General features: G+C 41.0%; 1 protein-coding gene across 3 annotated transcripts in view; it reads left to right on the forward strand.

Moving 5' to 3' along the window:
• Nucleotides 1-12544: 12544 nt before the first annotated feature.
• The window catches only part of mtor (mechanistic target of rapamycin kinase), a 77504-nt gene continuing 64279 nt past the window's right edge, over nt 12545-25769 (forward strand). Inside the window, exons 1-19 of one of the 3 annotated variants that reach the window (XM_040013675.1) lie at nt 12545-12725; nt 13143-13285; nt 13578-13686; nt 13801-14033; nt 17269-17469; nt 17583-17717; nt 17792-18067; nt 18622-18730; nt 18984-19167; nt 19380-19508; nt 19621-19865; nt 21016-21225; nt 21403-21608; nt 22012-22134; nt 22339-22422; nt 22637-22792; nt 23141-23233; nt 23324-23458; nt 23987-24116. In XM_040013675.1, the coding sequence (XP_039869609.1) occupies nt 13157-13285; nt 13578-13686; nt 13801-14033; nt 17269-17469; nt 17583-17717; nt 17792-18067; nt 18622-18730; nt 18984-19167; nt 19380-19508; nt 19621-19865; nt 21016-21225; nt 21403-21608; nt 22012-22134; nt 22339-22422; nt 22637-22792; nt 23141-23233; nt 23324-23458; nt 23987-24116 (2887 nt within the window). In that variant the 5' untranslated portion in view covers nt 12545-12725; nt 13143-13156. The remainder of the gene's footprint in view (nt 12726-13142; nt 13286-13577; nt 13687-13800; nt 14034-17268; nt 17470-17582; nt 17718-17791; nt 18068-18621; nt 18731-18983; nt 19168-19379; nt 19509-19620; nt 19866-21015; nt 21226-21402; nt 21609-22011; nt 22135-22338; nt 22423-22636; nt 22793-23140; nt 23234-23323; nt 23459-23986; nt 24117-25769) is intronic. The other 2 variants (XM_040013676.1, XM_040013677.1) reach the window with 2 other exon arrangements.

The following is a 25769-nucleotide window of genomic DNA, read 5'->3' on the forward strand; positions in this document are numbered from 1 at the left end:
CACACACACAGACACACACACACACGTCCACAGTGACGCTCCCGGATTTGCATGCAATCTGAATTGCTGATCCCACAAGTGAGGATGGAGTAGGTGGTGAAGGGTGGCAGGAGGGTTGCACGCTGGGACGCATGTAGAAAGTGATTGTCCAACGCCGCCCCCAGTCGGACAGACAGTGTCTCTACCGCTGGTGCCCCCCATCAGCCCCGCAAACCCTGCATTGCAAAGCAGGAGCAACCTAGGGATGACACGCTGAATCCCCACCAGCAAAATGGGAAACTTCTAGGCGACAGTTTTGCAGATTTTCACAACTAACCATAAATAAGTCAAATTTATATAACATAGGTAATTAACTATGAGTAGTAACTTCTCTTGTTCCATAACTGATAACATGACCCTGTTTATTGTCATCGTATGCAATGATATAGTGTTCCACGCAGAGGGGCTTGGTTTGTTCAAAGTGATTATCTGGGTGACTGGTTTTGATGGCGCACAGACGTGTAAGGAAACTAAAGGAGATTTTCGTTTATCTCAAAGGTTCTAGGAGCCATTTTTACCAGTGAAATAAGTTAAATTTGACTTTTACGGCACACTAGAAGTGACTTCTAAGTTATCTGGTTCAACTCAGACTGCATTTAAAACTAGACAAACTAGACATCACCCATTGCGTTGGGCAGTCGTCATCTTGTGACTACATATAAGCCTACCATCATAACTGTGTGTATTTGTGTTTATGTTAACTTATATTGAACTTGGTTGGTTTGTTTTTGTTTTGTTTGGGGGGGGGGGGGCGTTATGGCAGGCCTACATAGTTTCTTATATTTATATGGCACAAATGTGTCATATAGGTGAAACTGACACAACAGTTATGAATGACATTTAAGCAAATTACTATTTTTAGACAAAGTTATTATTACTACTACTAATAATAATAATATAGCACATTAGCTAACACTAGCCTGAGCACAGACACTTGCTAATTTCTGCTAAGTAACTCACATACTGTAGCAAAGACTTCATTTATAGTAGCTACACAGAAGTAAAGCCACGTTATTAATCAGATATTTTCAGAATTATATTTTTAATAAAAAGCGTCAACACCTAACAAATTGACAAGAGGTCCAGTTCACTGACCTGAATTCGCTGACATGGAGCTTCCAGATAGCTCTGCTGTGGTATGTCTGCTGCATTCACTCAGTCACAGCAGCTGTCCTTACCACAACTTTAAATCTCCATTGAATTTAAATGGTGAGTTAAAAAAATGTAACCAATCCCAGTTTTCAGCACTCAGCATTTTGGTCAAATTTTTAAGCCTTAACTCCCACTCGGGTTTAAACTTAAGGTTTTAAACTTTCAGTGTTTATATAAAATAATTGTAGAATTAATACTTGTTTTTTATAATACAATCACTGGCCACTTTTAGGCAAACCTTCGACCTCCTTTTGCCTTCAGAACTGCCTTAATTATAGTTGGTATAAATTCAACAAGGTGGTGGAAACATTGCTAAGAAATTTTGGTTCATGGTTCATTTTGGTAAATGGAGACTTGATGAGGCCAGTTTGAGATGTTGGATGAAACCATCAGAAGATAAATACATTGTGGTTATAAATGGATGGACACTGGTAGGCTGTGGCTGTTGAATGATGATCATTTGGTACTTAGGGACCATAAAGTGTGCCACATCCCCCACACTCCTCAACACTAGCCTGGACCCTTGTTTACGCCAAGTTCATCTAAAAGTCACAGCATAAACCAAGACTCATCAGACGAGGCAAGGTAACCTTCTACTGACCAATTTTGATGAGCCCATGTGAATTATAGTCTCAATTTGCTGTTACTAGTTGACAGGATTGGCACACAGTGTGGTCTACTTCTGCTGTGCATTAAGAGATGCTCTTCTGCAAACCTTGATTGTACTTTGTTGAACCAGCTAGAGAGGCATTTATTTTCTAAAAAGAGGTGGATGCCAACAAAGAGATAGAAGCTATATAGAGAACAGAAATGGTACAGAATGACTGGACATACCCTGGCCCACAGCCTTAAAACTGTAATCGTGTTTCGTTTAGGCGTTAACTCTTAGGAAGATATGGAAATGATAGACTGTAGAACCATAAATATTATGAACTCCCGCTGAAAAGCTACCTCAGTCACTGAACATCCACGTGAAGTTGGACCCTACCACAAAATAGGCGGATCACTCCGTGTCATATATCATTAAAGATTCCCCTTATATCTTAAAACTTCCCATGATTAAATCTGTAAATGCAACCATATGGCTATTTTGTTAGAGGTCCTTTTTCAGAACAGACAGTGCGTAAATTTCCACTCCTCAGAAGCTGTAATTTTAACTACCCTTCTATTCCTGGGAAAATGACAGGCTTGGTTATGCACAGTTGCTTGAGAGGATATTTGCAGAAATTTGTTCAAGCAGGTCTCAAATGTGACAGTTAGATGAAGGAAACACAACTGTTTGTTGAATGACGAATGTAAACAAAATAAAAATAAAGAAAATCAAAAATAAGAACCAGAAATGAAACAATACACTATTATCACATTATCTACCAGCTGAATTTGATTCAGCAATTTTAAAATGCAAATAATCTTCCAAAATCCACAAATCACATAATGCATAATTTCATCTGAACAGAAATCCCAGGGCCGCTCCACTTACTCCAGAGTAAATGGCAGACTGACTTTGTGGTCTTAAAGAACATTTTCATTGGCTTCCACATGGAAATGAGTTTCATTTTATAGCACTAATGACCAGTTTTAACCAGAAAGCCTATGCAAATACAAAAACATCTCCTCTGCGGGTTATTATGCATTATAAATTATTCCTAATGTAGCTTTATCTTAGTGTCAGACAGCAATCATCGCTATAATTTGGAGACAAAAATATTCTCTCTTTGTTTTCTGGTTTTAGTAAACAGTAATAAGTGTAAATTAAAAGTGCTGTGCAGTGGTATTTCCTGCTCAAGATTACAGGATGCTACACAAAGAGAAATGTGTCTCCAACTGTAAAAACTCTTGTGATATTCACTTGCCAGCCACTTCATTAGGTACACCTTGCTAGTACTAGACTGGACCCCCTTCTGCCTTTAAAACTGCCCTGTTCCTTCTAGCACAGATTTAACAAGGTGCTGGAAACATTCCTCTGAGATTTTGGCCCACGTCACACAGTTGCTGCAGATTTCTCACTTAAACATTCAAGATGTGAATCTGCAGTTTGACCACATCTCAAAGGTGCTCTGTTGGAATGAGATCTGGAGACTGTGGAGGCCATTTGAGTGTAGTGAAGGGAAGTCATTGTCAGGTTCAAGAAACCTGCTTGAGATTCAGATTGAGTTTTGTGTTATGGAGCGTTATCCTGTAAAGGATGGGTACAACATGGTCATCAAGGGACACGGACAGCAACAATACTCAGATAGGCTGTGGCATTTAAATAATGCTCATTTGGTGCTAAGAGGCCCAAATTGTGCTGTCTTCTGTGTACCTTGGTTGTAACACACACCTATTTGAGTCTCTGTAGCCTTCCTATCGCCTTCAACAATACATTTTGTCTCTCATTGGATATTTGGATATCATTGTGAACCCCAGAAATTGTATTTTAGGGAAAATGCATGTAGATCAAGAGTTTCTGGAATACTCAGACCAGCCCATCTGGCACCAACAACCTTGCCACATTCAAAGTCACTTAAATGACCTTTTTTCTTCATCCTGATGCTCAGTTTAAACTTCAGCGTGTATTTTGTGAAAACTTTAAAAGTTTAAGCATTTAATAAATTTCTGTATCTGGAAAAAAAACAATCAGAGCTGCTGTTGATTATTAATCCTTTGTTTGTGGACACAGAACACAACATCCCTCATGGTGAAACTTAACAGAGCATCCCCCACCTCATCCCTCCTCTCCACTTACATCCTGACAGCCTTCATCCTCCCACAAATATTTCAACACAAAAGCCCTGGAAAGTAAACAAGCTTTAACAAGCATCTTACTGAAGGAAGACTTTTAATAGGATCTTTTGTGAATAAAATTGTAGGCAGATGCAGTTGCAGCAGATAAAGGCGAGCTCTATTCCCTCAGAGTGGCACTACTAGCCGGCGTGAGGAGACTGTATAGGAAAAAACTGGTGTGTTATTTTGCTTGAACATTTTCCCATAGCCACATATGTCAGATTTATACAGATGCAGAAAACAGTATTTATAGCACAAAGCCACTTACTTTGCAGTCTGGCACAGTAAGTGGCACCTTTTTTGCTGTACTTTTTTACAGCTTTGCAAAACTAGCGGGTCCGGTTAAAATGACTTTAGCGAGAGAGGACACATATTTGAGAATGATGCATGCCTGGCCTTAAACCTTTTTATAAAAACACATAGCCGTCAATATGTATTTTTTCACAGTTGTGACGAGTATAGACACAGATGAAGGCTTTTATTACAGTCTATTTTGATAAGTTGTACTTATGTTGATGGCTTACACAGAAGAACCGCCGCTGCTGGAAAGAGTTGACCGTGTCAGGCGTGTGTCACTGGAAAGAAAGAAGTGTAACCCGAGAAGCAACATTAGCAGCCAAATTATATGCGAAGCCCGGGGACTGAAATTTGCTGAGGAGCTGCTGTATCACTGCATCACGGTCAGTCGGACAATCACAGTGCAATGCAGCGCTGAAAACCAATCCAACCTTTGGGCTTGTGTTCTAGTCGTGTAAGCGATATCTTATATTGTGTGTCACATAAATAATGCACCACCCCTGCTGAAGTTATTCTCTATGTCTCGGCATTTGCTTTGTGCTCAGTTTCACCATCCTTTATGGTGATTGTGCACTTGTTTCCTCTGCTGACTGTGTCATGTTGTATGTTGCTTTTATAGATAATGTGTGGGTGCAGTCCCACTTAGCATTCACCAGTATGCATCACACATATAATCTCACACACTCACACATTCCAGTGTTATCAAATGAGGCTACTGTAGCTCTTTTGTTTTTCTAGAGGACAGGCCCACTCGCCATTATCAGGTATGTGCATGACAACAGAGGAGCGAGGCTCAGCTTCCTGGCATCTATCTGACTCAGACTACAGATAAGGTGTTCAGTTTCCTACAGTACAGCCTGCCCTCTTTCTGCTGTCTAATGGTGCAACAGTCAAAAGCAGAGAAATGCTCTAATGATGTGTTGTTTACCATTCATGTCTTATGGATGGACTTGTCATTTTGTAAGGATGCAAAAATATAGTATTTTAATTTTTGGTGTCAGTAAAACAACAATTTGGTCTGACTATTTCAGAAACTGCTGAGATAGTGGGATTTTCCAATGCAATCATCGCTAGTGTTGACCGAGAATGGTCTGATAAGAGAAAATATTCAGCTAGCAGCAGTTCTCTGGGTTAAAGTGCTTAGCTGATGCCAGAGGTCAGAAGAGACTAGCCAGACTGCTTCGAGCTGATATAAAAACAATGGTAATTCAAACAACCATCCGATGTACAACACACTGGATCTTCTAGCAGATTGCATACAGCAGCAGAAGGTGATTAAAAAGCTAAAATAATGAAATTGGGGATACAATTCATTCAAATTAGACAAAAGAAGGAAAAGATTCCCTGTTTTTTTACACTTTGGACCTCTTAGTACGAACTGAGAATTGTTTAAACATCACAGCCAACCTGAGTATTGTTGCTGTCCCTGTCCATCCCTTTATATACCCATCCTTTATTGGCTACTTCCAGTAGGATAACTCAGCATGTCACAAAAGCTACCCGAGTTATCACATTCACAAAATTCTGAGAAAACCTGACCTCATTCACAAACTTATGTGTTCCAAGCTGCCTCACTGCCCAGCAGGGTGAACAACTACCTCAACCTGTGCAGGGGAAAAAGCCAATTTTTCTCAAGGTGCCTAGGAGGCCAGGTTGACCTCGACAAAGGGCTGGTTGACTGGTGAAGAGGCGAAGCTACAACAGGTAATGCCGCGTAAATAAAACTAAGGCTCATGAACACTGAATCCCACTGAAATAACTAAATGATTAGACTGAGGGCGAACTCTACGGAGATAATGCTGAAAAAAAAAAAAGCATAACTATTGAATTGTCTATCATGTTGAATGTAAAACAACATGATTGACAGACCTACGAAATCCTTTATGATGTTCAAGGACTGTTACTATGGCAGTTATTCATTATGCACAGAGTTTGTATGAGAGAAGTTCTATAAAAAGAAGAGCAAGAACAAAAAATATGAATATGCAAAATGTGCCTGAAGCCCTGCTCAGTTTTTCTGAAATGGAGCAATAAGGGTTCTATTTGAATAGCGTGCATGCACAGAGGCTACAAAGTCTGTACTGGTTGATTTCCATACCAATTATTTTGCAGCAAGAGACAATTGTTAGTTTTTACATCTGTTTTTTTAAATATAATTTTTGCCATTAGGGTAGACATTTAGATTTAGTAATGTGACCTTAAAACTGAGGCAGTTTCATCAAGTACTTGTTGAACCATCATATATGAAATGCCTATAGTGGCTGATTGCATTTCCATAAGAAAATTGTTTTTTCAATTTTGCATTTCTGCACAGTTTAAATCTATCTGAGTCATTACACCATCCGGTACAAGGTTCATTCACAGATAATTGGTTTCCCAAAAATGTGTAGCATGTCGCCGACAGCATTAAATTGCTTTGTTTTCTGCAATGCAAATTGTTTATTACACCTCTTCACTGCAGACCCGTTTATGGTGTAAATTAGGTATTGTTGCAGTTAGACTTGTTGATGTCTGCATCATTCGAAAGGACTGAAATTATTAAACTTTTAATCTCTGAATGATATTTCTTTCACCCTATCAGCTTGCAAACGATGCAAACCTTACGTCCATTCCCAAGCATTTCCAATTTTCCAAGAGCTGTAGCAAAAAACATTTTGTTTATGTGTCTGACAGTTTGCCAGATGGCCCTCTGCTTTGCAGCTTCAAGTCAAAACAGGAATGGTGGTTTCACACCTGGTTTCATCCCTGGGTATGTAGCTGGAATGCCAGAGAGTTCATTGACCCGTGAAGCCTGTTCTAGCTCTTTTGGTTTTACTTGGTCAAAAGTGACGTGTTTTTTGTTGGTGTCTAAAAATTAGTCACACAGAAATGTCAACTATAATCTGGGTACACTATTGTGGACCTATGCACACCCAAACAAACAAGCATCTTCTAATTCTAATTTTATTTTATTTTTATTTATTTTTTTATTTTTTCCTTGCCTGTTACGTTTGGTTCTTTTGTCATCAGAATTATTGTCTGAAGGCCAAGAAAGATGCCAAACGGATTTACTATACCAAGTGGACCATCTCGGCCTAGCCGTATTGGTCCATTTGATTGACCTTTGTTTTTATTATTTATTTATTTTTATTTTATTTTCAGTTGTTACATACAGGCGAGACATGACTGGGGGAAATGGATGGAAGAAAGAAAGAGAGGGAGGAAAAGAAAAACAGCGGGGAAGAGGAACGGTGATAAAGGGCACAAAAAAAAGGTGGGGCGTCAAAAAATACATATGTATATCTATCTATCTATCTATCTATCTATCTATCTATCTATCTATCTATCTATCTATCTATCTATCTATCTATCTATCTATCTATCTATCTATCTATAGATATATATAGATATAGATCTATATATAGATCTATAGATCGATAGATAGATATCTATCTATCGATCTATAGATAGATATCTATAGATAGATATAGATATAGATATATATAGATATACGTACATACACACATATATATACATACATATACATATCAATATCACCTGGATCACCTGTTGAGAAAAAGAGAGAAAACAAGCAGAAAAAAAGAGCAATATAATAAACACCATCATTGCGATAATCTATGTGTATATAACAGTAAATACTAAATATTGAATATTATTGTGCAGCACGTAAGATCGACAGCGCACAGTGTGCTTTGAGGTAGCAGCCAAGAAAGGTGTAGTTTGTGGATGTGAGCACCCGTGTGTACACCTGTCAGCATGAGCGTGCTTGTATTCAAAAGGTTCCTTCGTGTAATGATCTGCTAGAGGGTGTGGGGAGCAATAGCCCCGTCCCCCATGGCATGAAGCAGGTATGGAGGAGATCCAGGCTCCAGACATCCAGAGACCCCAAGAGCACAAGAGTCCAAAGAAGACCAACGGAGGGGCAACCGTGCAACCCTCCCGGAAAGAGCTGAGGAGAGCCCCAGACGAGGGGTCACTCAGCAGCCGTGGAGCAGAAGCCAGAGGGGGTTGCAGTGACGTGCCCGTGAGCTAATTCTAATTCTAATTTTAAATATAAATGATAACCTTGTGCTCCTTGAGGTTTCCACCACTATTATTATCTGTCTTATCTGAGATAAGGCTAAGTGGGGACAAGAGAAAAGAGTGTCAGTGAGGAACACCATGTAGACTATCCACCTCATAGATAGCCAGCCAGATAAAATCCCCCTACTTCCTCATGTCAAATAAGTCATGTCACACATACCTACTGTATTGACTACTTAGGGCGGATTTTATCTGGGACGTCTCCACACAAACTTGATAGACATCAGTACCAAAGTGATATGGCCCTTAGTTGACAATTTCTCTCAAAGTAGGGTCGGTAAACGCCAACTTGAAAAAGCGACATGCAAGGCAGTCTAAGTTTCTGCAAGTCATTATGTTTAAAACCAGCTGTAAACTGTTCACTGACCATGCTGACAGCAGGGCAGCAGTGAATGATCGCAGGTCTGCTTCCATTAGTTTGTTACGGGACCTCTCCATCCATCTGCTCCTGCTCCCACCCAGCTCCCGCTCATTTATGCAGAGTGGCCACAATTTACAGAAGGCCATTTTGTCTAATGGATACCATTCATTCATTCCCAGTGTGCTCTTTGGCAGGCGCTCACCAGAGTCCATTAGGAAATTAGTCCACTGCGAACGTGGACGCCATTGGAGATGAATGGCAAGATCAAAACCTGTCTGACTCCCGGTGATTGAGTCACTGCCATAGAGCTGATTTTGTATTCGGTGTCTGTCGGCTATACTTCAGTTGCTCGATTGGTAATGACACCATTTTGATGTGAAATTGGCTACTCGGATTCACTATTAGAGAACTGTGCCATCTTCCCTCTGTTTGACATATTGAATCCCACCATAATAAAATGATTACCAAAGAACAAGACACAGGCCTGTAGTGGATATGATGAGTAATGCCTTTATGTAAACACTAATACTATTTTCAGCCAACGGCACCAGCAAACACTGTTATACCTCCTGATTAAGGACTTTTTGATGTACAGGAACTCAATGTCAAAGAGGATCCTCATTTCCATAAGCTGGTCTTAGGTTTCCCCTGCAATGTGATTCATGGATTAGCAAAAGTGTTTGATCTATATGACTTGCCAGGGGAAGGAAACTTGATCAATAGACTGACTCTGTGGATGTATGTGTAGCTGCCCTTCAGGGAGCTGAGCAGTGTGCCAGAAGACAAACTAAGCACTGTGACAAGAAAGTGCAGCATCATCATGGATTCCTGCTCTGCAGACTCTATTTGATCTAAAATGCCTGTCAGGTTTCATTAGGTAATTGCCCTCTACATTGTCTCTGAGCTACTTTGCACTTTTCCCCCCCCATCTAATCAGCTTTGCTGATTCAGTTCAGAATCATTTAAATCTCCTGCAGTGACGAAATTTAGACTTACCTGTATTCATCAAAAGGACATGAAAGATACTGATCTAAAGATTTAGAGATCTCTAATTCTTTGCTTTCCTAGTAAGAAGTTAAGTCTATCAGCACAGAGTGCTGTTTGTATTGTTTTTGCTTGACTGCCATATTACGCCATCATAGCTTTGCTGGGCTTTACAGTGCTTTTACACACAATGAGAAGAGCAAAACTCCTATCCCTATGTTGGAAATAATGCTTTGTGGTTACCCAGGTGTCTCCCTCTAACACAGGCATAGTAGGTAGTGAAGGTATCAAAAGATGTGTTGCCCAGGCAGGTGGGTAAGACACAACACATTCAGACCAGGATACACTGTTGGGCTGCAGCCAGGTAGGGGATAAGAGCTGCCTCTAGCATTTAGAACCAGATGTTACCTCATGAATTCTTGTCCAGGAATCTGTGACTCATACTACACCGCCCAACCACAAAAAAAAAAAAAGAAGAAAAAGCCCCGCAACAACCCCCCCCCCCCCCCCCCGAGAACTTGTGGATACTGCAAAAAGAAAAGGGAAAGAATATGGAGAAGTGGTGGGGGATAAATCATGAAGCATTTTGACAGGGGGAGGGAAGGATGAAGGTGGGAAGGATTAACAGATGGATGGATGGCAGATGAATAAGGTAGGTGGAGGAGCTAGTGCAAAAGCGAGTGCTTTTCCCCCCCCCTTCCCCCCTGACTCTCTCCATCCTTCAGTGTAAATGGAATGACAGGCTTCATCGTGGGGGAAATATTTCAAAAGCACGGCTGAGTGAAGAGGCAAAGCAGAAAATAAACAGGACGGATGGCAGACGAATCAAAGCCTTGGACTGATGAAAGCGCACCCAATATCCTGTCTGTCACTTAGTAGAGGAGGCCGGCTGCTTGTTAGGACAAGAGCCTCTGCAGCTGTGAGTGTACATACATTTGCGGCGCTCAAGTGGCTTTATATGTGCGTGTTGAAGTCAAGTGACTGCATGTATGTGTTTTTTTTTAATACCATTTAAGCACCATCTAAAAGTCTTTTTTTTCCTCTGTCTCACGCACAAGAACTTTTCAGTGAAAGCACATGTTTGACAGAAAGGTGAGTCTTCCAGATTGAATGAGTTGGTGTCACATGGGTGAAATATGTCTGGCCCAGCTAGACCTAAGATAGGGAAGGAGGAGGGCCTTGGGTACAAAAGGAGGAATCCATTCCTCTTTCCTGTGTTGTTATACGCTTCATTTTCTCCACGTAAAGTGCTGTAAGGCTGTAAAAGCTCTCTTTCTGGTTCTCCTCCCTCTGCAAAATCACAAACCCATAGCTGCATTTACACAGCATTTACACAGCATTTACACATTAACACGCACATTTGTATTTGCACCACACATTTGCACATACATAATGCACGCATGCTCACAGAAGTTTTTTCTTTTAAAGCTGTTAAAGAGAAACCTTTCAACTATAGTTGTAATTCTAAATGAAAGGTTGACTGTCAGTAATGACTGAAATCAATTCAGCATCTCAAAATGACAGGATGGCTCACAGTGATATTGACTACTTATCCAGTGCTCTCAGTTCTACTGGTATAATCCATTATAAATTTGTGGGTTTTATAAAATGTGTGTTTTTTCTCTGTCATTACACAAACTTGCTACTGCTGTTTTTCTGAACTTGAAAAAATGTAGGTGTCTCCTTGCATGTTTTAATGCCAGGTGTGCAATAGCTGCACACGTGTATGATGAAATACATAAAGTAAAAACTCCAGGCTTAGTCCTTTTTTGTTTTGCAGGAGTAAAATTCATCGATAAGTTAGAAGAATTTGTGGTTGTGTTGGATGGTGGGACCTCCTGGGCCCCAAAACCCCAGGGTGGGAACAATGGGCATACAGTACATTGTTTGCTAGTGAGAAATTATCTCCTATTATGATCTCATGGGGGAAAAGACAGTAGCTGTGGTTCATTTTGATGAGGAAAATTCATTTGACATTTAGGTCCAATTTCCTACGAGTGGGAAATAAGAAGGTACTTGCTTAATTGGTGTGCTGCACTATGGTAAATGTCACCGCTCATGTAGAACCACGTAGAGCCAGATATGTTTCTTATAATACTGCAAGGTGTCTGTATGCCTGGTCAATGTCTCCCCCAAGAGGTTGTAAGTTGAACAGCAAAATAAAAAACAGCCACACAGGCTGCTGCATGTAGTGGACGCTTTTTGTACACTTAAATATCTTATTATTATCTGTATTCAAAGTGTGTTTTCATTCATGTCCTAACAAGGAGATCTAAGCTTTATAGTTTGCGTACCTCTTGTTTCTAGACGTTCTGATATGCTTATACTGTATATCTTATTAAATTATCTAAATTCTCAACAGTGCTGGGCTCATTTCCTCCACCAGATCAAAAGCTGAAAACAACAACAACAACAAAAAACAAACAAACAAACAAAAAACTCCCTGACATGACAAGTATGGAGACAGTTAAGGAGACAGTTATATATATATATATATATATATATATATATATATATATATATATGAAGAACAAATGTATGAAAGGCCTCCGTTCTTACAAGGCTGCTTTGTACTCATGGTGAACCAAAGCGTACGACTATCATTAATAATTAATAATTAAGTAGCTACACCATGAGATTATGTCTGCCTGTAGTACACCAGATTATTTACATTTAGTCAGGGGAAGAGCACAAACTATAAGTGTAGACTGTAAAATTATAAGTAACATTCGTCCACCATAATTTTAAAAGTATACTGGAGTAAAAATGTTGAGGTAACTAGAGTACTGGGCCTCAAACAACATTAACATAAAAAGACGACAGGCTCTGGAAACTACACTCAAGGACGTGTGAGTTGCGCTCAGCTCAGCGCAGACTGCGCAACTTGACGCTTGTGAAGTTCCGTGTGTATCGCTAACTCGAGCTAATTCATCACAGATACCTCAGCTAGCCAACCTTGCGCAGTGTTGGCCAGGTAGACGTACAATGAGAGATATTCCGGATAAATCGAATAGCAGTTAAGTGTTCGGCATTGTAATACAAACACGTAAGTGATACAAAGCGACTTTGCCTCCTTGCTATTGGGTTGTCACGGGAAATAGCTTAACATTAGCACTAGCTCGAGCTAATCAAAACAAGCACGAAACACTCACGAGGCTCTGATTTCACCTATTACACTGCAACTACCCGGGCGTCTCCGGTTTTGTATTAGTTGTGTAAAGAAGTCTGATGTATATTTCCTAATAACTAGCAAGCCTTGCAGCTTGTTTTATTAGCTAACCAGGCACGTTAGCTAGCTGGGACCAATGTCAGTTAACAACATTAACCTGGTGTTTTATCAGATTAGCGCTTGCATTCCTTCTTTCCATGTGTACTGTTTACCTTGTTGTTGTTTTTAGATACTGGTTGTTTAATAACCCGGAATGTTGCATTGAAACCACATATGTCGCCCTCCCCCATGCAGATTAGGCCGTCCAAATGGTGATCATATCAGGCACAGCCACTGTGCTGCAGCAGTTTGTCAGTGGACTGAAGAGTCGAAATGAAGACACTCGAGCAAAATCTGCCAAAGACCTGCAGCACTATGTGACTACAGAACTCAGAGAGGTAACAGCAATAAGCTATATGTGCATAATTGAAAACTGTAAGTGGAAAACCACTTAGTATACTGGATACTTAATCAAGATTGTTTCCCACTAGTTGGAGAGTTTCACAAGTAGACATGAATCCCCAAATCAGTTCAGTTGTAAATGTATGTAGTGTTATGTAGTGACTTATGAAACAATATTAGGAAGCATTTTCCTCTCCTTTTTTCCCCTCTTTGTCATATCATGGCACAAATTCATGTCATCAATTCCTTCCTTTTTCCATACTTGTTGACACTGGTCTTGTCCCACAGTTAAGCCAAGATGAAGCTACTACGTTCTACGATGAGTTGAACCACCACATATTTGAGCTGGTGTCCAGCTCTGATGTGAATGAAAAGAAAGGAGGGATTCTTGCCATAGGTAAGCATTAATAAAACGTTGTTAAAATTGTTATGTTTTTAAGTGCTGTCAATTTTGGACTTATTTAAGATCTCTTAGTTTCTATCACTATAAAATGATTATTGTTTTCATCAGTGAGTCTAATTGGAGTTGAAGGAGGCAATGCCACCAGGATCAGTCGATTCGCCAACTACCTCCGCAACCTGCTCCCTTCCAGCGACCCCGTGGTGATGGAGATGGCCTCTAAAGCTATGGGCCACCTTTCTATGGCGGGGGACACCTTTACGGCTGAGTATGTGGAGTTTGAAGTGAAGAGAGCCCTGGAGTGGTTGGGAGCCGACAGAAATGAAGGGAGACGCCATGCTGCAGTAAGTCACTAGCAGACAACAGTCACTGTGGTGTTTGCTGTTCAAATAAAACCACATATTGGTGGTGTTTACATTTGCTGGAAATGTGGGCACGTTGGGAGCTGTAATAACTTTATCTATTGCTGTAGTGAAGGCAGTGTTGAAAGTTCCTCTAGTGTGTTTTGGGTTGAAGGCACAAGTACTACTTCATATGCACTCTTATACCCCAAATATCAGCACATTCTTCTTCTAATTTCCTCTTTGCCCTGTTCTGTGTGCGTGTGGGTGGGTGTCGCCCAGCTGTGGCGTCAGCAAAACCTCCAAGCAGAGAAGCTTGACAAGATGTTGATGCAACCCGGTCACTATGTTTTTATAGAGTACCGACCCCAGACACTGTTATTATTGGCATCACACTCATAGTCCAGAAAAATCCTGAACGCTGCAAAATTAGAAAATGAGAGAATGTGCTTGCCTTTTTCTATGTTTTATTTAGCTTATTATGCAATTACCATTTTCCCATTTCTAGTGGCTGTAGAATATTAAACCTTGTTACTTTCCCCAGAATGTCCACATGATGTTGTTGGGAAATAACTGAAAAAGAGTACGGGGAGATGAAAACCAAATTGGCAATAAAAAAACTAAAATTCATAGTTGAGCTGTGCCAAAACGAAAGAAAAAAACAACAAATCCTACAAGCTAAAAAAAATTAAGTGATCAAAATGCACTAAGCAGGAGTAAATGGTCAGAAGAACACACATAGGATTGGTTGTGTGAAGAGATCAGTGATTTCACTCCCAAGTGGAATGTGTTCCAGCAGCAAAATTGAAAAAGTAAGGAAAAACGGGATCTGTTTAGCTCCTTAGCAAGATGGAGCCATCCATATACAGTGGGGCAAAAAAGTATTTAGTCAGCCACCGATTGTGCAAGTTCCCCCACTTAAAATGATGACAGAGGTCAGTAATTTGCACCAGAGGTACACTGCAACTGTGAGAGACAGAATGTGGAAAAAAAAATCCATGAATTCACATGGTAGGATTTGTAAAGAATTTATTCGTAAATTAGGGTGGAAAATAAGTATTTGGTCACCTCAAACAAGGAAAATCTCTGGCTCACACAGACCTGTAACGTCTTCTGTAAGAAGCTTTTCTGTCCCCCACTCGTTACCTGTATGAATGGCACCTGTTTGAACTCATGATCTGTATAAAAGACACCTGTCCACAGCCTCAAACAGTCAGACTCCAAACTCCGCCATGGCCAAGACCAAAGAGCTTTCGAAGGACACCAGGAAAAGTATTGTAGACCTGCACCAGACTGGGAAGAGTGAATCTACAATAGGCAAGCAGCTTGGTGTGAAAAAATCAACTGTGGGAGCAATCATCAGAAAATGGAAGACACACAAGACCACTGATAATCTCCCTCGATCTGGGGCTCCACGCAAGATCTCATCCCGTGGGGTCAAAATGATCATGAGAACGGTGAGCAAAGATCCCAGAACCACACGGGGGGACCTGGTGAATGACCTGCAGAGAGCTGGGACCAAAGTAACAAAGGTCACCATCAGTAACACACTACAACGGCAGGGAATCAAATCCCGCAGTGCCAGACGTGTTCCGCTGCTGAAGCCAGTGCATGTCCAGGCCCGTCTGAAGTTTGCCAGAGAGCACATGGATGATACAGCAGAGGATTGGGAGAATGTCATGTGGTCAGATGAAACCAAAGTAGAACTTTTTGGTATAAACTCAACTCGTCGTGTTTGGAGGAAGAAGAATACTGAGTTGCATCCCAAGAGCACCATACCTACTGTGAAGCATGGGGGTGGAAACATCATGCTATGGGGCTGTTTTTCTGCCAAGGGGACAGGACGACTGATCCGTGTTAAGGACAGAATGAATGGGGCCATGTATCGTGAGATTTTGAGCCAAAACCTCCTTCCATCAGTGAGAACTTTGAAGATGAAACGAGGCTGGGTCTTCCAACATGACAATGATCCAAAACACACCGCCCGGGCAACAAAGGAGTAAGTAAGTAAGTAAGTAAAATTTATTTATATAGCACTTTTTAAGACAAAAACGCTGTTACAAAGTGCTTCACATAAAAACATGTCAAACGAACAATATTGGCTCCGTAAGAAGCATTTGAAAGTCCTGGAGTGGCCTAGCCAGTCTCCAGACCTCAACCCCATAGAAAATCTGTGGCGGGAGTTGAAAGTCCGTGTTGCTCGGCAACAGCCCCAAAACATCACTGCTCTCGAGAAGATCTGCATGGAGGAATGGGCCAAAATACCAGCTACTGTGTGTGCAAACCTGGTAAAGACCTATAGTAAACGTTTGACCTCTGTTATTGCCAACAAAGGTTATGTTACAAAGTATTGAGTTGTATTTTTGTTATTGACCAAATACTTATTTTCCACCCTGATTTACGAATAAATTCTTTACAAATCCTACCATGTGGATTCATGGATTTTTTTTTTTCACATTCTGTCTCTCACAGTTGCAGTGTACCTCTGGTGCAAATTACTGACCTCTGTCATCATTTTAGGTGGGGGAACTTGCACAATCGGTGGCTGACTAAATACTTTTTTGCCCCACTGTATCAGTAGCAACACAGCGTGGTCAGTGCTCTGTTTATCTAACGAGTCACAAATACATTGCAGTGGCAGTACAGCTGACAAGATTTACAGTTTTACTATTATTTACATGCACTGTCGCTATCTTGGATTGTGAAGTCGGGGTTGGTGAGGCTGTGCAGACTTTCCAGGGCTCGCAAAATCGCTAGCCCGACGTCCCGGGGCTAGCGATATCTCCGGTCGGGCGACCAAAATCTATCTCAGCCCCGCCCGTCTGGCTATAGCTGAGTTGGAAGTCCAGCTTCAGAGGGCATTCCAGTTGAAAACACCATTTGGGAAATCTGAAATTTCGATTTGCAGCTTCAAATGGTACGCACCATAGTCACTGCAGTGGAGTCAAATGAAAGGGACAGTACCTAAAACAAGGAGAGAAAGCAGGGCACAACTACACATTTAAACAAGCAATGTAACATAACTACATACAGGACATTCCCAGCTCATAGTTGCTTCAGAATTCAAACAGCGACAGTCAAAATTTTATGTCAAGCTATTTTAGGATCATATGTGGATTTTGTTTTGGTGAACAGATCGTTGAAAAAGAAGATTTCAGGTTTCTCAGGTGTATTTTGGTAAAATAAAAAATGTGGAGCAGTGCACGCCTGCATTACTTTCATTTGCAATCTCTTCCAGGTTTTGGTGTTGAGGGAGCTGGCTGTGAGTGCACCCACCTTCTTCTTCCAGCAAGTCCAGCCGTTCTTTGACAACATCTTTTACGCAGTATGGGATCCTAAGCAGGCCATCCGAGAAGGTGCTGTGTCTGCCCTGCGAGCCTGTCTCATCCTCACCACTCAGAGAGAGACAAAGGAAATGCAGAAACCACAGTGGTACAAAGTAAGACATGTAACTGTACACCGGCAAATCATGTGTTATTCTAATTAAAGTATTGGAGAGTTTGTTTGTTTTTTAAAGAGGTGACATGAGTGGCTTTTTTTTTTCTGTGACAGCAAACCTTTGAAGAGGCAGAAAAAGGCTTTGATGAGACTTTGGCCAAAGAGAAAGGGATGAATCGCGACGACAGGGTCCACGGCGCTCTTCTGATCCTGAATGAGCTGGTTCGCATCAGCAGCATGGAGGGAGAGGTGAGGTTGGATATCAGCTTGGACACATTATCAGTGGTAAAATCCAGTCCGCTCACAGTCTTATTTCCAACCAGCGTATGCGCGAGGAGATGGAGGAGATCACACAGCAGCAGCTGGTCCACGATAAGTACTGCAAGGAACTGATGGGGTTTGGAACAAAGCCCCGCCACATCACACCCTTCACCAGCTTCCAGTCGGTGCAGCCGCAGCAGTCCAACGCCCTCCTGGGCTTGTTGGGCTACAGCACACCTCAAGGCTTCCCCAGCTTTGGGGCCACACCGGTACCCGCCAAGAGCTCTCTAGTGGAGAGTCGCTACTGCCGTGAGTTGATGGAGGAGCGATTTGACCAGGTAGGTTTTAACTACAGACAAAATGCATTGTAAAAGTGTAATTGTATATTAATGTAATGTGAAAATACCTTGGACTAAAATCCTTGGCACTCAAGGACTTTAGCTGCCATGATAAATGCACTGAACAGTGTTTAGACATATAGTTTCGTGCATACTGTTGACTGAGTTTGGAATCAGATGTTAGTGAGGGTGGCCTCTGCATATGCAGCTCCCCTTTGGAAAAAACATGGAAACTATTGTAATTGTTGTCAAATCATGGCTTTCTTCATACATACTGATGTCAAAAGTCATCATTAAGGGTACAGGGGATGTCATCAAATGTTGTCTTTATGGGGGAAAGAGTTAAACGTTTTGCAAAATACGAAAATGTTCACGTTTTTTTTTTTTTGACAGTCAGAGTGCTGGTATCAGTCTTTGATGTTTTCTCTATGCACTAACTTGGATAGTGTGTTGGAAAATGTGTTTGTGAGTTTGCTTGAGGTTAGGCAGTTGAAGTCATACCTGTGGTAGTCATCTGACTGAATAATTGAGGAAGCTTTTGTGTAAATATCCAGGTGTGTCGGTGGGTGCTGAAATACAGGACCAGCAAAAATCCTCTGATCCAGATGACCATCCTCAACCTGCTTCCACGCTTGGCTGCCTTCCAGCCGCATACCTTTACAGGTGGGTTTGATTAACATATATGTGATTATCAGTTTGGTGCAAATTTTATGTGAGAACTTGAAACCATGTATTGTTTTCAATCACTATGCACATTTGGTCTATATATTGCGATGTAAGTAGGTCATGGTTAGTACTTTTCAGGCTACCTTTTGAAATATCACTACCAGGGTTTCTACCGCTTGCTCAAATGAATGTGTTGTAGCTAATAGGAAAAAAAGATTATGTGCCATGTGGATGTTCATTTGCTGTGCAGACCAGTATTTGTCAGACACTATGGGCTACCTGCTGGGCTGCCTGAAGAAGGAGAAGGAGAGGACGGCAGCTTTCCAGGCTTTGGGGCTGCTGGTTGTGGCTGTGAGGACAGAAATCCAGCCGTACCTCTCCAAGATCCTTGAGATCATCAAGGCTGCCCTGCCACCCAAGGACTTTGCACACAAGTCAGTTATTGTTTCTAACAATTTTTTAAAAAATGTATCATTTATTAAATAGTGACATATTACACGTTACATTACAGTGTCCCTTAAACCTAAAGGCTGAAAAAGTCTAAAATTATATTATGGGTAGAATTTGCTCAGTGGTGTTGTGAATTAAAAAAAAAACATGTTGTTGTCTATGCACAGTTTCATTTACTGATCTTTCATCTGTGCAGGAGGCAGAAGACCATGCAGGTGGATGCTACAGTGTTTACGTGTATTAGCATGCTTTCTAGAGCCATGGGTCCCAGCATCCAGCCAGACATCAAAGAACTGCTTGAGCCTATGCTTGCTGTGGGCCTCAGGTAGGACATCTTCAAAGAACTTTTTTAGCAATTCAGTTTCTGATCTGAATCATGTAATTTTCAAATTAATGCTTGGGTTTGATTGGATCGTTTGTCTGTTGTTCTGGTCTAGTCCTGCACTTACTGCAGTGCTGTACGATCTGAGCCGTCAAATCCCCCAGCTGAAGAAAGATATACAGGATGGTTTGCTGAAGATGCTCTCTTTGGTATTGATGCACAAGCCATTGCGTCACCCTGGCATGCCCAAAGGCCTGGCTCACCAGCTAGCCTCACCAAGCCTCACTAACATTCCAGAGGCTAGTGACGTTGGCAGCATCACCCTGGCCCTGCGAACCCTGGGAAGCTTTGAATTTGAAGGTAAGAACCTGAAAAAAAAAACGTACATCTGTGTGATGGATTCTTTTCCTGCTTAAAATTTTAGGTCAGTAGCATGTGTCAAAGTTCAGGACCCAGTGTTTCGCAGCACAGTGTTGCATTGTAATACACAAGCAAGCAAGCAAATGTTTTTTAGTTAGCACTTATAACAGAATTACAAAGTGCTTTACAACAATGGGATTAAAACCAGGGTAGAATTAGAAGAAGCAAAATAGAGCAATGGAATTTAAAGCAACACAAAAATGCAAAAAACGGTGAATCCAAAGGAACAACATGAAAACACAGTGGAATTAGAAATGGTATATAAATTAAAACAACAACAAAAGACAGAGGTTAAGAATTTAAACTTGATACCGAATGGCTGTTGCTCTCCTCACCCAACAATCCTTTGCATTTTGTAGTTAGCCATTTTTTTTATTATACTGTTCTAATGGACAAGGGTGCAGTGATAAGTTGGGCTTGCTGAAGAAATTATTTAAAGAGTAGTGGCATTACTGTCCTGAATGATCATAAGAAATAAGTGGTGCAGTTTTGCTGTCTATGCACTCTATATCACATGCAGTGAAGTTGAAAATGAAATATGTTTTTAAACTAGGCTTAAACTGTCACTCGTAAGTCATTGGAGCCGCCAGCGGTGACAAAAATGTGGACCAAAAGAAATGATTATGTGAACTGCAGAAATGGCCGGGGCAGTTGTGCTGATGACTGTGCCCATCTTTCAGTGGTCGATATAAATAGCGTCTCTTCAGTCTGTCACCGAGGTGACTAGTTTTTTGTTCTCCAGCAGAGAAACTGGGGAGAAAAATGATCAGTCTTTGGTGTCATTCCTCAGCAGACTGCTGGATGGGTTTGCATTTTAGTGCAAAAGCTGGGGTAACATTGGATATTTAGTTAAGTAATTCAGTCTCCACTGAAACAAACCACCCGACTTCCTTGGTATTGAGTTTTAGAATCCCAAATAGACAAATGAAGAAGAAACGCCATTATAGGATAAATCAAGTCAGTGTTGTTTGTTTTACATAAAATAAGCAACAAAAATGCTGTTATTATCTACCAGGATATTAATGCTACTAAAAAAAATAAAATAAAAGCAGTTGTATTGTGATTATTCTACATGAACGTCTTTCCCCAGGACATTCCCTCACCCAGTTTGTGCGCCACTGTGCTGATCACTTCTTGAACAGCGAACACAAAGAAATCCGAATGGAGGCAGCTCGGACTTGCTCACGCCTGCTTACTCCCTCCATCCACCTGATCAGCGGCCATGTTGTCAGCCAGACCGCTGTGCAGGTTGTTGCAGATGTTCTCAGCAAGCTGCTAGTTGTTGGCATCACTGATCCAGGTAACAAATGCACAGAAAAGGAAAACGGCATTACTATGCAGATTTATTTTGTTTTGTTGCTTTTATGGTGTGAGGCTTCAGAACTGTTAACAGCTACAGTGATCCATTATGGCAGCGTATAAAAAAATAAAAGTGATAAAGAAAGCCAGTCTGATTTTTGTCCCTGATTTCCTGTAGATCCAGATATCCGATACTGCGTGCTGGCGTCTCTTGATGAACGCTTTGATGCTCACCTCGCCCAGGCTGAAAACTTGCAGGCGTTGTTTGTTGCTCTGAATGATGAGGTGTTTGAGATCAGAGAGCTGGCAATCTGCACGATCGGACGCCTGAGCAGCATGAACCCTGCCTTTGTTATGCCCTTCCTACGCAAGATGCTCATCCAGGTATGAGAGGCACAGTAATGGCTCAATACGAGTTGTATTTATTGCATTAGACATCATGTTTTGATTTATTTAAACCATTAAATTTGTTCATTAGGATTCCTTAGGTTCATGTGCCAAAGATGGCATGCAAGTATTCAACAGTTTTGCAAACGCTTGGCTTCTACATTCATTATTTTTCTTGTGACGATTACCTGCTTGCGTTTCAGTTGGATACCTTTAGGGGGCAGCAAAGGCCATGATATTATGCTAAGCTGAAAACTCAAAACACACACACACCTGTAGTACAAAGTCACAATTGATTTTTGTCTAAACGCCCTTGTGTTTTCCACGACTTAAGCTTATTAAATGTATTCCAGATGAAGATGAGTGCATGTGCTGTGCTAACATTATCATTTTTCTGCAGATCTTAACAGAATTGGAGCACAGCGGTGTCGGCAGGAACAAAGAGCAGAGTGCTCGTATGCTTGGTCACCTGGTCTCCAATGCGCCCCGACTTATACGTCCTTATATGGAACCCATCCTCAAGGTACTGCTTTGCAAGTTCTCCGTTGTAATGGTGGATAAGTGTGTATGAATCTAAACCAGACTGAAAGGGGCTTCATGTTCCCAGTAGGCCTATGCTAATAAGTAAAAGCTGAGGTCTATTACATCCTCATTTCCATGGGCCTTCAAATAAGTAATGATTTCAAAGTATATGAGGAAATGACCACATTGCTTTTAATTTTTCTAGGCTCTCATCCTCAAGCTTAAAGACCCAGACCCTAACCCTGGAGTAGTCATTAGTGTCCTTGCAACCATTGGCGAGTTGGCTCAGGTAAGGCTGTTTTTATTCTGTTTGTAATTATAAATCGGCTGTTTACTGCAACTAGATAAATCTTAGCAGAATTTATTGTCCATTGTACACAATTAATTATAAAAAAAAACAACTTTAATCTGGGTAGTTTTAATGTAAATCCAAGCTTGTCTTGAGGTTGAAGGTAATTGCAGGCTCTTACCCTTAGATGTTTGCCTTGCTCTACCCTGACCAGGTGCTTGAATGGTCCCCTGAAAGCAGTCAGGGAGTCACAGTTAAAGGGCCTTTGAAGTTCAGACAGAGTGCGGGAGATGCTCAGGGAGACTCAGTGCAGGATGAGACAGAAGCCCAGCTGTTCGGGAACCCAGACAAAGCAAAGATGCATGAGAATGTAGGGAGTACAGATAACAGAAACTAAATGTTACTTTGAAAACAATCTGTCTGCAGCCTGAAAGCACATTTAAAAAAAATTGTACATTTGGTAAGTGATGGTGGTTCCTAATATACATGGACTTGAGAAATTCACATGGATTCTCTGACAAATAATTTATTTAATAGCTTTAATATTAGCTTCTATTATTTTTCACTGTAGCTTCCTTGAGTTTTGTGCACTTCAGTTTATCTATAAAATGTTACGAGTTCTTATAACAGTGCCCTTTTGGCTTTAGGTGATTCTACAGAAAATGGCTAATTTATAAAATTTCTGTAGTTTTGATTAATTCTTTCTCTGCCCCGTCAGGTGAGTGGCCTAGAGATGAGGAAGTGGATGGATGAGCTTTTCCCAATTATTATGGACATGCTGCAGGACTCATCATCACTGGCCAAGCGACAGGTACACAAGGAACAACTTACAAATAAATACAGACGATATACTCTTTTCTTGTTGATGATTAGTTAATGACTGTCTCTGACTTTCCACCAGGTGGCTCTGTGGACACTGGGCCAGCAAGTAGCTAGTACAGGCTATGTGGTGGAGCCCTACCGCAAGTACCCGTCCCTTCTAGAGGTGCTGCTTAACTTCCTCAAGACTGAACAAAACCAGGGCATCAGGAGAGAGGTATGAATAAATGTCATGCCATCTGGGCCGATCACCCTACGTTTCCCCCACCGTAGTAATGGGAACCTCATAGGCCAGCAAGGCTTGAAACCACTTTACAGCATGCATTGAGTTAATGTGTAGATCTCTGTAGAGGCATTGGATTTGGTGAATTACAATGATATGGACATGTAGCATGAAGCAAGGCACCTTTTCCATAAATATATGGACATTTTGATGTGAAAAGTTTGAGTGGAAATTGTCATTGTTTAATTTCTTACATACGACATTGTTAAAAGTGCAGGGAATGCACTTCCCTCACTTTATATGGTGAGAAGCTTCTCAAACCACTCTTACTGTTTGGCTGTAGCACTTTTTGTTAGTGTCCATTTTCCATAAATACTTTGTTTTCTATAGCTTCCTTATATCTTTGAAACTCAGCTAAGGTACCAAATTTGGTGAACTTTTGACATAGATTATGTAAAATGACCAGGTATATACTCAATTTTGCGTTCCTGTGAGGGACCACTAACTCTGTCTTTCCAACAGGCTATACGTGTTCTGGGGCTTCTTGGAGCCCTGGATCCCTACAAACACAAGGTGAATATCGGCATGATCGACCAGTCCCGAGATGCCTCTGCTGTCAGTCTCTCAGAGTCCAAGTCCAGTCAGGACTCGGGTAGGTCTCAGATTACTGTTAATACAGACATTTTTTCTTCACCAAGGGTCACAGTGTGGATTAGATTAACTTTTTATTTGCATTCCTCAGACTTACAGCAGTATTTTCAGTACAACAGCTGGAAAGTCTCTAAATGAGCACGAACCCATTTTCACATCTCACAGTGGAACTTGGGACTGTTGTTGTAATTTTAGTGAGTCTGCATTATGAGCCTGATGAATAATGTTGTCAAGAGTTTGTGTATAGACTTGATGTTATTGTAGCTTTGTGCTGCGTTTACTGCATTTATTATAATGTTGTTTGACTCTTCAGTGAGTGTTTAGGGTATTTTCTTCCAGATTGCGCTCTAGTCATTTACTTGTAATCGCAGAGTTGTTCGTATTGATGAGACATTATGATGTTTATTTGTGGGCTCTCTCTCATTGTTGGTGTTGTGCCCTTTGCGTCACAGCTGGTTGTGTTAGACAACCCCCTTTCTTTCCATCATCACCAACTCTGTGCTCATATGGGATTGTCTGATGGTTGGCTTTTTCTTTCTAATTTTGTAGGATCTTTACCTCACAGTACCAAGTTGATGACTTTGAAGTAAAACAGAAAGGCCCCAGTCAGGCACCTTCTTGCTGGGAGGTGACACCATGCAATCATGTGTGCACATAAAATCATCATCTCGATGTAGTTATAGGTCAGTGCTCCAGAAATTGCCGTGAGTTAAATACGCCACGCAGCAGTTTTTCTTAGGTCAGAATGTGATCACTCGAGTGAGGAACCGATTTCATCTTCAGTTTTAGGAATTGCCGAATCTGGCTCCCATAAATAATAATAATCATGGATTGCATTTATATAGCGCTTTTCGGGAACCCTCAAAGCGCTTTACAATTCCACTATTCATTCACTCTCACATTCACACACTGGTGGAGGCAAGCTACAGTTGTAGCCACAGCTGCCCTGGGGCCCACATAAAGCCAGTGAAACTGTGTCTTTTGAAAAAACACTGAAGATTATGCTTTACTCATTGGCTGTTTTACATTTAATAAATCTACAAATCATTTGAAATGGAGTGCAGGGAGGAGATATGTCTACGCCGACAAGACAAAACACAATCTTTTAAGGTCTTGCCCTTGCATTTGAAAAGTCAACAGCATCAGCGGCTTTGGGTTTGCCTTTTGTGGGAGTTTTCATTCTTTGGGATCTTATTTCTGGCTGCTGTCTGATCTAAACCCAACTAAAAATCCTTCAGAACAAGAGTCTGCCAGTTTAGAGGGAAATATAAGCACCACAACTGGAGTAGGACTTTTTGAAGTGCTGATATTAAATTTAATGTGACCCACTTTAGACAGATTTCAAGCATCTGTTTAATAGAATATCAGTGATATACGTCACTCTTTTTCTTTACGGGGTGAACGGATTACTGGTGCAGTCTGAATTTGCGTAAACGTATTACCATATCAGCTGAATAACTCAGCATTGCCTGTTAAAAGGCTTTTTGGTCAATATGTTTGTTGTAATAAACAATATGTCCAAAACAGGATTAATGACATAGATCTTAACCCAGTTGACAAATTTTTGAATAACAGTGCTAAACACAATGTGGGTGGATCTTAATATACCCTATGTTATCTGTTAGAAGTAACAAAAGATGTAAAAATGTTTTTC

Source organism: Simochromis diagramma, unplaced genomic scaffold, assembly GCF_900408965.1.
Source record: "Simochromis diagramma unplaced genomic scaffold, fSimDia1.1 OVJJ01000705.1, whole genome shotgun sequence".
Classification (NCBI taxonomy): Eukaryota; Metazoa; Chordata; class Actinopteri; order Cichliformes; family Cichlidae; genus Simochromis; species Simochromis diagramma.